Source organism: Neoarius graeffei, chromosome 17, assembly GCF_027579695.1.
Source record: "Neoarius graeffei isolate fNeoGra1 chromosome 17, fNeoGra1.pri, whole genome shotgun sequence".
Classification (NCBI taxonomy): domain Eukaryota; kingdom Metazoa; phylum Chordata; class Actinopteri; order Siluriformes; family Ariidae; genus Neoarius; species Neoarius graeffei.
The window spans coordinates 655,478-668,670 of record NC_083585.1 but is presented as its reverse complement, the minus strand read 5'-3'; the positions used below and the strand labels follow the sequence as shown (position 1 = coordinate 668,670).

The window sequence follows — 13,193 nt, the reverse complement described above, 5'->3', positions numbered from 1 at the left end:
AGCAGACCCTCACCATACGTTTGGGCCTGCCAGGTCTGTCCAGCTTCCTCCTCCGCCAGCGGATCCAACTCACCACCAGGTGGTGATCAGTTGACAGCTCAGCCCCTCTCTTCACCCGAGTGTCCAAGACATAGGGCCGGAGATCAGATGAAACGACAACAAAGTCGATCATCGACCTCCGACCTAAGGTGTCCTGGTGCCACGTGCACTTATGGACACCCCTATGCTCGAACATGGTGTTCGTTATGGACAAACCATGACTAGCACAGAAGTCCAATAACAAAACACCACTCGGGTTCAGATCGGGGAGGCCGTTCCTTCCAACCACGCCCCTCCAGGTGTCACTGTCATCGCCCACGTGAGCATTGAAGTCCCCCAGTAGCACAATGGAGTCCCCAGTCTGAGCACTCCTCAGTACCTCTCCCAGGGACTCCAAGAAGGCCGGATACTCTATACTGCTATTTGGGCCGTAGGCACAAACAACAGCAAGAGCCCTCTCCCCAATCCGAAGGCGCAGAGAGGCGACCCTCTCGTTCACTGGGGTAAACTCCAACACATGACGGCTGAGCTGGGGAGCTATAAGCAAGCCCACACCAGCCCGCCGCCGCTCACCACGGGTGACTCCAGAGAAGTGGAGAGTCCAGCCCCTCTCGAGGAGCTGGGTTCCAGAGCCCAAGCTGTGCGTGGAGGTGAGCCTGACTATCTCTAGCCGGTACCTCTCAACCTCCCGCACAAGCTCAGGCTCTTTCCTCCCCAGCGAAGTGACATTCCATGTCCCAACAGCCAGCCGCTGTGTCCGGGGATCAGGTCGTCGAGGCCCCTGCCTTCGACTGCCACCCAATCCACATTGCACCAGTCCCCTACTGCTACCTCTGTGGGTGGTGAACCCACAGGAGGTCAGGCCCACGTCACCTCTTCGGGCTGAGCCCGGCCGGGCCCCATGGGCAAAGGCCCGGCCACCAAGCGCTCGCATACGAGCCCCAACCCCGGGCCTGGCTCCAGGGTGGGGCCCCGGCTGCGTCATCCCGGGCGATGTCACGGTCCTCAGATTTTTCTCCATAGGGGTTTTGGTGAACTGCTCTTAGTCTGGCCTGTCACCTAGGACCTGTCTGCCTTGGGAAACCCTGACAGGGGCATAATGCCCCCGACAACATAGCTCCTAGGATCATTCAAGCACACAAACCCCTCCACCACAATAAGGTGGCAGTTCTAGGAGGGGAGCTCCCTAATCATGCTTGTGAAAAAATACTTTCCAGAACCTCCCTCATAGCTATGTTAGGGGGTATAGAAAGAGATAGCAAGAAATCATTGTTTTTCAAATTGTCAAAGAAAGGAGCACGGCAACACTTGTTCCAATTATATAATATTACTGTGTTACCATGCTCCTCTCATTTATATTTATATATGGGCGGCATGGTGGTGTAGTGGTTAGCGCTGTCGCCTCACAGCAAGAAGGTCCGGGTTCGAGCCCCGTGGCCGGCGAGGGCCTTTCTGTGTGGAGTTTGCATGTTCTCCCCGTGTCCGCATGGGTTTCCTCCGGGTGCTCCGGTTTCCCCCACAGTCCAAAGACATGCAGGTTAGGTTAACTTGTGACTCTAAATTGACCGTAGGTGTGAATGGTTGTCTGTGTCTATGTGTCAGCCCTGTGATGACCTGGCGACTTGTCCAGGATGTACCCCGCCTTTCGCCCGTAGTCAGCTGGGATAGGCTCCAGCTTGCCTGCGACCCTGTAGAACAGGATAAAGCGGCTAGAGATAATGAGATGAGATGAGATAAAAAAAAAAAAATCTCCTTCTCACCCCCTGCGGGTGGTGGTGGTATCCATGTCATCCTCAAGCTCGGGTCCTCTACCAGAGGCCTGGGAGTTTGAGGGTTCTGCGCAGTATCTTCGATGTTCCTAGGACTGTGCTCTTCTGGACTGAGGCTTCAGATGTTGTTCCTGGGATTTGCTGGAGCCACTCTCCCTGTTTGGGGGTTACTGCCCCAAGTGCCCCCACTACCACAGGGACCACGCAACCCTTGACCTTCCACATCCGTTCCAGCTGCTCTTTCAACCATTGATACTTCTCAAGTTTCTCAAGATATATATATATATATATATATATATATATAAAACAGTTATTCCACGGTATATATATATATATATATATATATATATATATATAAAACAGTTATTCCATGGTATATGAGCTGATAGGCATTTGTGTAATCACTGCTTGTGTCACAATAAAAATAAATAAATAAATAATTGCACAGCTTTTAAGTGGTAGGCATGTTGTGTAAATCAAATGGTGCTAACCCCCCCAAAAAAATCCATTTTTATTCCAGCTTTTCATGCGACAAAACAGGACAGTCACTAATTATAGTAGAACCAGGAATGATGTTTACATCCTTCCTGGTTCTACTATAATTAGTGACTGTTGGAAAGGAATACTCTCTCTGAGTAAGGAAAGTTATACTCATCTCACTGTGAATCACAGTAAAGAGTTTGTAGGCAAAGATACAGGGTCATGTACAAACTCCACTGAGAGTACTTGGTGTGTGGTGAAACAGTTAACTGAAGACAGTCACTGTAACTGCATCAGAGCTACTTTTCAGAGTACTGTGTCCAAAAACAACATCTCTGCATATATGATGATAAATTCTTGGATTTCTTGAATTTAATAAAAGGTGTTCAAAACAGGGAAGCTATGGCCTAATGGTTACAGAGCAGCTTTGGGACCAATAGGTTGCTGGTTTGATTCCTTGGACCAATAGGAATGGCTGAGGTGCCCTTGAGCAAGGCACCTAAACCTCAGCTGCTTACCAGTCTGTATGTTGCTCTGGATTAGAGTGTCTGCTCAATGCCATTAATGTAATGTGTTCTGAATGGCATTTTTTCCACAAGTATTATTGGGGGCTTCTGCCTCCAAACCCCTGCTTATTAATTTCATTCTTGCTCGGTCATTGAATCAGCTGATCAGGCTCAAATGCCATCACATTAGTTAGAAAGAAACTCCACCCCCTAGCATCGACACACACACACATGCCCAATGTAGTTTCCGGGGTGTTACTGTCATGATAGCACAGTTGTCCTACACCCCTATAAATAAATAAATGTATTAATTTATTTCATTTCATTTCATTTCAGTCTATGTTGAAAACACATCCAATGAAAACGTCCTACCTGTTGTGGTGCTCTGTTTTGCCTTGGCCCACTTCAGTACCTCACAGTGACTATCAAGAGACAAAGAAGTGAACTCCAAATGAAGCTACTGTAGGTAGTTCGCATGCATGCACGCACACACACACGATTCCAACTAAAGTTTTTTTCTGATAATGTTACTCCAACACCAAACTTATGACGTTATCAACTAAATGTCGCCAGATAACAAAATCTATCAATTTCATGTGTAAATAGTTTATTTTGGTCAGATTATGCACACTAGGGTTGCCACATTCCATGCAGAAAAATAAAAGACACCTATCACAGCAGGGCCCCGCTCCTAGGGGCCACAACCACCACGAGCCCAGTGACACAGCCGTGATGGTAAATCATAACTTAAATCATGGTCTCAAGAAAGTATTAAGGTTCATACTGAATATTTGAAGTGCTTTATTACCAATGGACATTAGAAATAAACTGAATGGATAAGTTTTCAGTTATAAACTCCGACTGGTATTGAAATCACTGTTAACAGATGAACTCAGTCACTTTCCATCACAACTTCACAGGCTTCTTTCGTGGACATATTGTCACAGCTGAATACATAAGCCAGTGCTTAAGTGTGACACAGAGGCCACAAAAAATAGGCTTTTTGAGGTGAAGTGTAACAGAGTTAAAAATGCACTTAATTCATTATTGTTTCTAATTTGTATTTGTGAAATTTTATTTATCATTTAATTATTCTGTTGAGTATTTGTGAATTTAATCTCGGTGAGTTGTTTTCATTTACTGTTATTTTTATTTATGTTTTGCATGGAAAATACTTTTTTGGCCATCACCTTTTCAGTACCTCTTGGGCTTCCATAGCTCCTCCTGTCTTCCCCTCACGGTGCCGTTACATCTGCTGAGGGAACAGTGGTGCAGAGAAAAAGACCAGATGGCAATTAATTGTGTTGTATTGTCTTCTGCAGGAGCAAATCAATGCAGGAAATCAGTTCCTTATCTCGTCCCTGTCTATGCCCCACCCACATCCGTTACAGAAGCATAAAATAAAATTGTTCAAAATTGCTAAAATTACACTGTTACACTTTAACAAATTAAATTAAACTTCAGGATATAAGTTATTCACCTTACTCTTAGAGAACTTATTAACTATAAATTAAACAAATGCATTGACACTCAAAAGATCATTGAAAAAAATCACAAAAAAATTATATCAGCCCTTTTGTGTTCTGCTTTTCCACAAATGAAAAAAAGAAAAAAACAAAGTAAATTATGCGTGTAGAAATAATTTATGAAACTGTAATCCATTCCTCCTTATCTTCCCTGAACAGTCAACAGTTCTTTCTTTCTTTTCTGTGTGGAACAGCAGACCATGGTCAAACAGTCAACAGCTCCCTCTCTTTCTGTGTGTGTGTTACTTCCTTCTCCAGGTGGATTTCGTATCACTCCTTGCAGCACTGAGTATCCATTTGTCTTTCAAAACCATAATAATTATAATAAATAATAATAAATTAAATTTATATAGCGCCTTTCTCAAATCCCAAGGTCGCTTTACAATTATATGGAACAAATAAAAAAATAATAATATCACACATCACACATCACATTATCTCTAGCCGCTTTATCCTTCTACAGGGTCGCAGGCAAGCTGGAGCCTATCCCAGCTGACTACGGGCGAAAGGCGGGGTACACCCTGGACAAGTCGTCAGGTCATCACAGGGCTAAAATAATAATAATCATAATAAAAAAAGTCCACCAAATAGAGGCCAGGATGTCATTAAAATGGTGTAGCAGACACATTCCCACCAAAAGGTGCATGAAAACAAGTTCCATGCCGCCAGCACAGCCACCACACCGCCGCCGGCAACATCACTTGGAACACCACGCCAAGCACTAAAGCACAGAGCGCTGGACAACCACAATGTTAAAATGAGCAACTAGCTCACTGCAGTCCATAGCTCAGAGCACAGGCATCACCCACGGTGAACCAAGGCCTGGAGGGAACCAACGCCCAAAACTGGGTCCGGGAGCTACACCACAACCGGTGGGCAAAAAACACTCAAACAAAAACAAACATCAAATGACGCAAACACACACACAAAAAAAATACAATTAAAAAAAGAGAGAGAAAATAAGATAAAAAATCTCTGGTGAGAAGCAGCGCACGACATACTCTCAACCGGAAGTGGAAAAAGGATCAAACTATGAAGTATAACTCTAAACAGGACTGCTCAAAGTTGAGTGATTAAGAGCTCACTCTTCATGAACTCTACAGAGCACCTGTTCTTGCTGTCAGTCCCTTTGTTGGGCAGTCTGTGAAAGATCCTTTCCACATCTACAATGGATGCACATACTTGCGCAGTCAGCAGAGTGGTGCAGTGGGCGCATGTTGGGCCCATAACCCAGAGGTTGATGGATGGAAACCATCCTCTGCTAGTTCTGTGTTCTTTAATGCCAATGTTTTCCATGAGCTAGGGAATGTGGAGTGGCAGGTGAGCAGAGTTCCACAACGGAAGCATGCTGGGCCCAGAACCAAGAAATCAAAACCATCTGCTGCTTTTTCTTGACAGTATTCTTCTCAAAATTCCCAGCAGAGGCAATAAACTTCATCTATCTATCTTACAATAAATTTATTTGCTGAAAGCAGCTCATTGGCCCACCATTCCCTGACCTCGAAAATTGTCCACAAGGAGGCCTGATTTTCAGTGTTCTGTCACTAGTTTGGCATTGATCAGTGTCTTTGTTTCACGAAGACAAGCACATAGACATTAGGTCAAGGTCAAGGTTTTTTTAATTTGCCATTTGTGCATAAACCAACAGTCCAGACACATTGGAATTTTTATGCAGGGCTCTCTCAGTCAACAGATTAGAAAATAAAAACACTATAATAAAAATATAAAATATAGAAACACTATACAATATGTTGGGGGGAGGAAAAAAGTTATATGCTCAAAATTTTAAATACAAGTATTAAACAGAAGGAGAGGGCAAATGTTAAATAACATTAATAAAATAAAAGGCTAGTCCTGAGTGCTGTTCCTGGATTATTAAAAAAGGGGAAAGTTATATGGAAATATTGCACATTTTGGGAGCGGAATGAAAGTTATGTGGGGATATTGCACAGTTAAAATATTGCACATTTATCAAAGGGTATATGACACATAATCCTGTTTCACAGATAATAGTATATCACATATTGCATATGACAAGCGAACTGAGGTAGTAATGGTTATTGTTACGCTTATTCAATAATTTTGTTTTGCCATCAGTCTGACTGTGGCAGGGAAGAAGCTGTTGAAGAACCATGTTCTATGACTGATGATGCTGTCCGATCTGCTGTGTCTCAGGTTGTACATGCAGTGTTTGTGTCTAAGCAGAGAGTGAGCTGGGTGGAGTGAGTCTCTGATGATTCCCTCTGCTCTGTTCTGACAGTGCTGCACAAAATAGAGTCCATGGAAGAAAGTTTTGTCCCTATGATCCTCTCTGCAGTCTTTATGACTCTTTGCAGAGCCTTCCTCTCTGCCTGTGTGGTGTTACCATACCAGACAGTGATGCCTGTGGTGAGGATGCTCTCTGTCAGTCCTCTGTAGGCCAGGGTGAGAGGGCGATGGTTCAGACCAGCTTTCCTGAGCAGCCTGATGAAATAAAGCCTTTGCTGGGCTTTTTTCACTTTTTTCACAGATGTAACCTGCAGTCCCAGGAATCTGTAGCTGTCAGCCCTCTCCACCTTGGTCCCTTTATGATGAGAGGCTGTAGAGGGGGAGGATTCTTCCTAAAGTCCAGTATTATTTCTTTGGTCTTGTCTGTGTTGAGGATGAGGTTGTTCTCCTCTCCATAGACAAGAATGTTACCAGGGTCCTGTACCCTGACTCGTCTCCCTCCTTGATGAGCCCCAGAATAGTGGTGTCATCAGCATATTTGATGATGAAGTTGTTGTCCTGGGTGGAGACATAGTCATGGGTGTACAGGGTGAAGAGTTTGGGGCTAAGGCAGCAGCCCTGTGGGGATCCTGTGCTGACTGTGAGCTCAGCAGACACCTGTCCTCCCATTCTCACCACCTGTGGTCTTTCTGTCAGGAAGTCCAAAATCCAGTTGCAGGTGGGAGTTGGGACTCAAAGGTCTGTAAGCTTCTCGATCAGCTTGCCCGGGCGGATGGTATTGAAGGCAGAACTGTAGTCCAGGAAGAGCATCCTGGCATATGTTCTGCTGCTTTCCAGGTGTTGCAGAGTGTGGTGTAGGGCTATTGCTACCACATCGTCCACTGAACGATTGGGGTGGTAGGCAAACTGAAGGGGGTCGACAGTGTCCGGGACCATCTGGTTGATCTGTGTGAGGACTAGTTTTTCTAGGCACTTCATGGTGACTGATGTGAGTGCCACTGGCCTGAAGTCATTTAGGGTGGATGTGTCTGGACTTTTGGGGAATGTTCATTATGGGAATTAAATAATGCCCACCCCCAGTACCAACTGCTGTTACAGTATGTTACTCATGTCTAAGACTCACAACTCAGAGCTGTTTTGGTATCAAAGTGAATAAGGAAAAATCAGAGTCGATTTCATGGTTTTCTAACATTTTTCACCATGTTGTTCTTAAGCACAAGACATAAAAAGACATAACAGGTAATTAAACAAGTGCTCTGACTTGTATACATTTATTCATGGTTGATATTCATGAAATGAGGATGTGCTGACATTAAAGCAAGACTTTGCACTTTGTGTTTGACTTTGGTGCAGACCCAGCAAAGTATTTCAACTGAGCAAATCGAGTACACATAAAAGAAGATTCTGTAGCCGAGATGAGAAACATCTGAGAAACAATCCTAGCAGTTTCTGAGTGACTGTACTATTTCAGTAGGGTACAGTGGTGCCTCAATGGATAAGGCACTAGCCTCTTAAACCATGTATGCCTTGACAGCACATGCGCTGGGGAGAAAAAAAAAATTCTGAAATTTAAGTCTCTAGAGGGGTGTGTTGAAGCCAAGCCTGATGACCCCTGATGTTTTTATGGTGCTTTTATACATGAAAAGCACATATGCAAGTGTAAAACCTCATGGGCTTGGTGAGTCAGCATACACCAGCCAGCTGACTGATCTCACTAAAAAGGGGGCACGAGATCCGGTCCAGTGGACGGAGCAATGCCAGCAGGCTTTCTCTAAGGTAAAGGCCCCACTGTGTGGGGGGCCACTGTTACACTCCCCTGACTTTTCTCTCCCCTTTGTTTTGCAGACGGACACACTGGACAGAGGGCTGGGGGCTGTTCTGTCCCAGGAGGTGGAGGGGGAGGACCGCCCAGTGCTGTACATCAGCCAGAAGCTGTCGGTGCGCGAGGGCAGGTACAGCACCATAGAAAAGGAATGCCTCGCCATCAAGTGGGTGGTCCTTGCCCACTACTACCTGCTGGGGCTCCCTTTCACCCTCTGGGTGGACCACACACCCCTGCAGTGGCTCCAACGCATGAAGGATGCCAACGTGCGGATCACCCGTTGGTATCTGGCACTCCAGCCGTTTAAGTTCGAGGTGGTTCACAGGCCGGGGGCACAGATGGTCGTGGCGGATTTCCTCTCCCGTTAAGGGGGTGGGGAGTCAGCTGCAGGACGGACGGCTCCCCGGCCTGAGTCGGATGGTGGGGGTATGTGGCAGTGGGGGTGTGGTCAAGCGTCGGTCTGTGAATGGAGGGCCGAGTCAGGGAAGGTAAGTGGCAGAATCACTGCACCTGACAGGAATTAACCTGTGTTTGTGTGTCTGCCCCAGTGACCACACCCTATAAGAGGAGAGGGAGAGCAGAGGAAGGGGGCTCTCCCCCAACCAGAACACTTGTGTGTGTGCGTGCGTGTGTGGGAGAATAAATGTAAAGCTGAAAAGCTAAAATAAAAGGGTTTTTGCAAGCTCAGTTCTGGCCTGCCGTGCTTCTGTGCTCCACCAACCTTAACTATTTCTACATGTATGTATAATGGCAGTTTTTGTTTGCATGTTTTGGTTGATGGAGCTTTCTCCTAACTTTCTCCTAACGTTTGTAAAGTGGGAACCTCGGGAGAACTTTTGGAGAACGTTCACTTTTGGTTGTATTAAAGTTCCCCTTACTATTGCAATACAAGAAAACTTTGGAAAACCTGATGACAATGTTCCAGTTGGGTTCTTTGAGCGTTAGCTACAGACATACAGTCAAGAGTGAATTTGAGTAAATAAAAGTCAAATTTGAGGGTTAGATGAGGACATACAATCAGTAGTAAACTGTTATGCAACTTAGCAAGAGTTAAATACCTTGGTGAATGAATATCACTAAATTCACATTTGTTTGCTCATTGTAGTATCAGCACAATAAGCTGGCATCAAAAGGAGCAACCTGCCAGAAAAACTGCAAATAACATTGGGCGAGATGTCAAGGTCAGTCAAACTTGTAAAAACAACAGAACCCTATCCCAGAGAATAATTTGTGAAGATGTAACTTAAAATTTGGCTTATTTTTGCAGATGCCCCAAAGGTACTGTGCCCAGCCAAAAGTACTGCACTCAGCCGTGAGAAGAACCAGAGGGACATCCACCGGAGGGCCTCAGAGGAACTGCGCCTGGCCATGAGAAGCTTGTAAAGTACCAGACACAGACGTGACGACAGGTTCACAAAGATAATGCCCCAAGCCACTCGAGAACCACAGAGGTACTTTGCCCAGACAGTACAGAGAGCCTCAAAGGGATAACACCCAGCAATGGGTGGTCCTCAGAGGTCCTGTGGCCATTCCCATTCACCACTGGGCTCTCCCTGGTGGTCCAGTGGCTAGGATTTGGCGCCGCCATGGCCTGGGTTCAATTCCCGGTCAGGGAAAAGTCTTGGCTTGGGGGAGTGCTTTTCCCCCCTGACATGATTACTAAAATAACATCAGATGCTCTGTCAGAATAAATGCTTCCTTTGAGCTGGATTCAAACCAGTGACCTAAGGATGGCCATTGTAAGCAACTATAGTCCTCCACTTTTCCAACTGAGCTATTGAAGGGTACTCTGCAGTGCTTTTCTGGTGAGTGAGCCGTCAATATATTGAAACCAACAAAGAGACAAAAAGGAGACTATGGCAGGACAAGAGAGCTTATCAATTGTCAATAGAGGCAGAGGTAGCAAATTGGGTTGAATTGAGTGAAGTTTATAGGATTACAAGAGAACTATCTGGAAGATTTACTATGGACTGTAAACCAGTGAAGGACAAAAATGGTGTGAAAATTATGTAAGAGGAAGAACAACTGAAAAGATGGGCAGAACACTTTATGCAAGTACTAAATAGACCAGAGCCAATGGAAACAACTACCATCAATGAATCCTTTGGAGATACTTTTGGCATCAACTGTGACACACCAACAAAGGAAGAGATAACAGCAGCCATCAACAGATTGAAAAATAACAGTGCACCTGGAATAGATAACATTACTAGCAAAATGCTGAAAGCAGACATAAAACTCACTACGGACTTACTTTTCCATCTGTTTACTAAGATATGGAACTCAGAAACATTGCCAAGTGACTGGTGCCAGGGTCTCATTGTTAAGTTGCCTAAAAAGGGGGATAAAACTATTTGTGCTAACTGGTGCGGTATAACACTCCTCTCGGTGCCAAGTAAAGTTTTCTGCAAGATTATCTGTATGAGGCTAGATGGAGCAATTAACAACTTACTTCGCAAAGAGCAGGCTGGGTTCAGGCCAGGAACTGGGTGTATTGATCACATTTACATTGAGGAACATTATGGAACAATCTGTTGAATGGAATAGCAAGATTCACTTGAATTTTATCGACTTTGAGAAGGCTTTTGACAGTTTATACAGGGAGACCCTCTGGAAAATCCTTGAATCATATGGTTGCCCAGACAAATTCGTAACCACCGTTAAATTATTCTATGAAAATTTCTCCTGTAGTGTAATCCACAACAACAAGATGTCAGACTGGTTTAACGTCACAAGTGGAGTGCGACAAGGCTGTGTAATGCCACCTATGCTATTCCTTGTTGCTATCGATTGGGTCATGAGGAAAGCAATTGGAAACAAATGTAGAGGAATAAGATGGACACTAACATCTATGGTGGAGGATATTGATTTTGCCGATGACATACTGTGGCTCTATTGTCAAGTAATAGAAAACATCTACAGGAAAAGACTGATGACCTTGGAAAAGCTGCAGAGTGGGCAGGCTTAAAAATTAGCAAGAAGAAGACAAAGGCCCAATCCCAATTCTAATTTCTACCCCTCCCCCTTCCCCTCCCCCTTCCCCTTGGCCCTTCCCCTTGAAACTGAGCTACAAGGGATAGGGCTTGAAATTCAACCCCTACGTATTGGGATAGCCCTTCAACGATCGCATACGTCATCGCGTACCTCCGTCAGCGTTTACGTTAGCAAAACGCGACCAAATGCGTCATTGGCTGCGACCAGCCGCAGAACCGGAAATCTCTGCTGAAATGCCGTCTGCTGCTGTTGTGATCACTGTGTCCTGGGCTATAGGCCTCTTTTTACGGTTGTCTGCAGCTAAACGGAGAAATGCCAGTAGACGAAGACGTTTACAACACCTGGGAGCAATAATTAACGATTTGATGGTATGTATAATGTAACGTTACGACAAAACACGTTAGTTTAGCCAAGCTACACAACATACAAGCTAGCGTTAGCATGTATTGGTTACTTTGCATCCTATCGCTTGTGATACACATGAATACATTTTTTCTGTGTTCATCTGATAACTGAAAATAATGAAAATGTGAAGCATGGATGCATGGTAGGTACAGTGAATTCGTTGGTTGGGTGAATGGAAGGCCACAGACACTAGCTAAACAAATCCTTCCTTTTCTTTTTCAGACGAGTCATCCTACATACTGTAGACTAGATTACAAGATGCCCATCCTGCGTCTGTGGTTCAATGTAGAGTCAGAGTTGAAACGGGACTTTCGCCTCAGCAGAAGGGCTATGGACAGTGTGCAGAGACTGCTACAAACAGAACAGGACCATGGCTGGGGTAGTCAGCTAGAAGTCATTGTCTATGTCTACTGGCTGGCTCATGGACTGTCTTATACCGTTGTCTCCAGAGTTTTCAATATACCCAAATCCACAGTTCACCGCATTGTCCACAAAGTAGCAAATAAGATCTGCACCAATCTGCACCGTGCCATCTCTTTCCCCAAGACTGGAGAGCTGCATGCAGTCGGCCAAGGATTTGCCCAACTTTCAGGGAGCCCTGCATTCAGCAATGTTGTGGGTGCAATAGACGGAAGCCACATACGGATTAAGCCACCAGCACGGCACAGAATAGACTATTTGAATTACAAAGGATTCTATTCAATTAACATGCAGGCAATATGTGATTCCAGTGGAAAGTTTTTGGACATCTTTGTTGGCTACCGGGGGTCAGTTCACGACACACGAGTCATGAAAAACAGCAGGTTTTATACAGCAAGACGGTACCCTCCACCAGGCTACATTCTCCTAGGAGATGGTGGCTATCCATGTTTGGACACACCTATCTGCCTCATTACACCATACAAGGAGCCAGTTACTGGACCAGTGCAGGGGCGCTTCAATCATTACCATGCCAAGGGCCGCAGCATAATCGAAAGGGCTTTTGGCGTAATGAAGAGCAGGTGGAGGTGTACTCTTTTCAAAGCCCTGGAGATTAAACCGATCTTTGCACCTCAGGTCATTGCATCCTGTGCCTTTCTGCACAACATCTGTCTGGAGAATGGGGACCTGCTGGAGCCAGATGACGATGTGGTACAGGACCTGCTAGATCCCCAACCTCCCCGGGAGCCCCTAGCAGCTAATGAGACATCTGGAAATGCATCAAGGGACAGACTGGCTGCCCAGCTGTGACTTTTTTGTAGGCTTGTGGAGTGTACTTTTTTTTTAATACTGAAACTTATTTAAAATCTTCTTTTTTGACACTTGTTTTTGATTGACCTCAGGAATGTATATTGTTTTTTTTTATCCTAATACATCTTTTCATGCCAATATCCGTTTCAGATGTTATTAATGTGTGGTTGGTGTGGTAATCATGCTCTCAAACTGGTAAAAAAAAACAGTGCAC

General features: G+C 45.0%; 1 protein-coding gene across 1 annotated transcript; it reads left to right on the top strand.

Annotated features, from left to right (window-relative positions):
* Positions 1 to 12,007: 12,007 nt before the first annotated feature.
* On the top strand, positions 12,008 to 12,979 carry LOC132864541 (putative nuclease HARBI1). Its single transcript, XM_060897985.1, has one exon. It carries the CDS (start codon positions 12,008 to 12,010, stop codon positions 12,977 to 12,979), a length of 972 nt encoding a protein of 323 aa, XP_060753968.1.
* Positions 12,980 to 13,193: the final 214 nt, after the last annotated feature.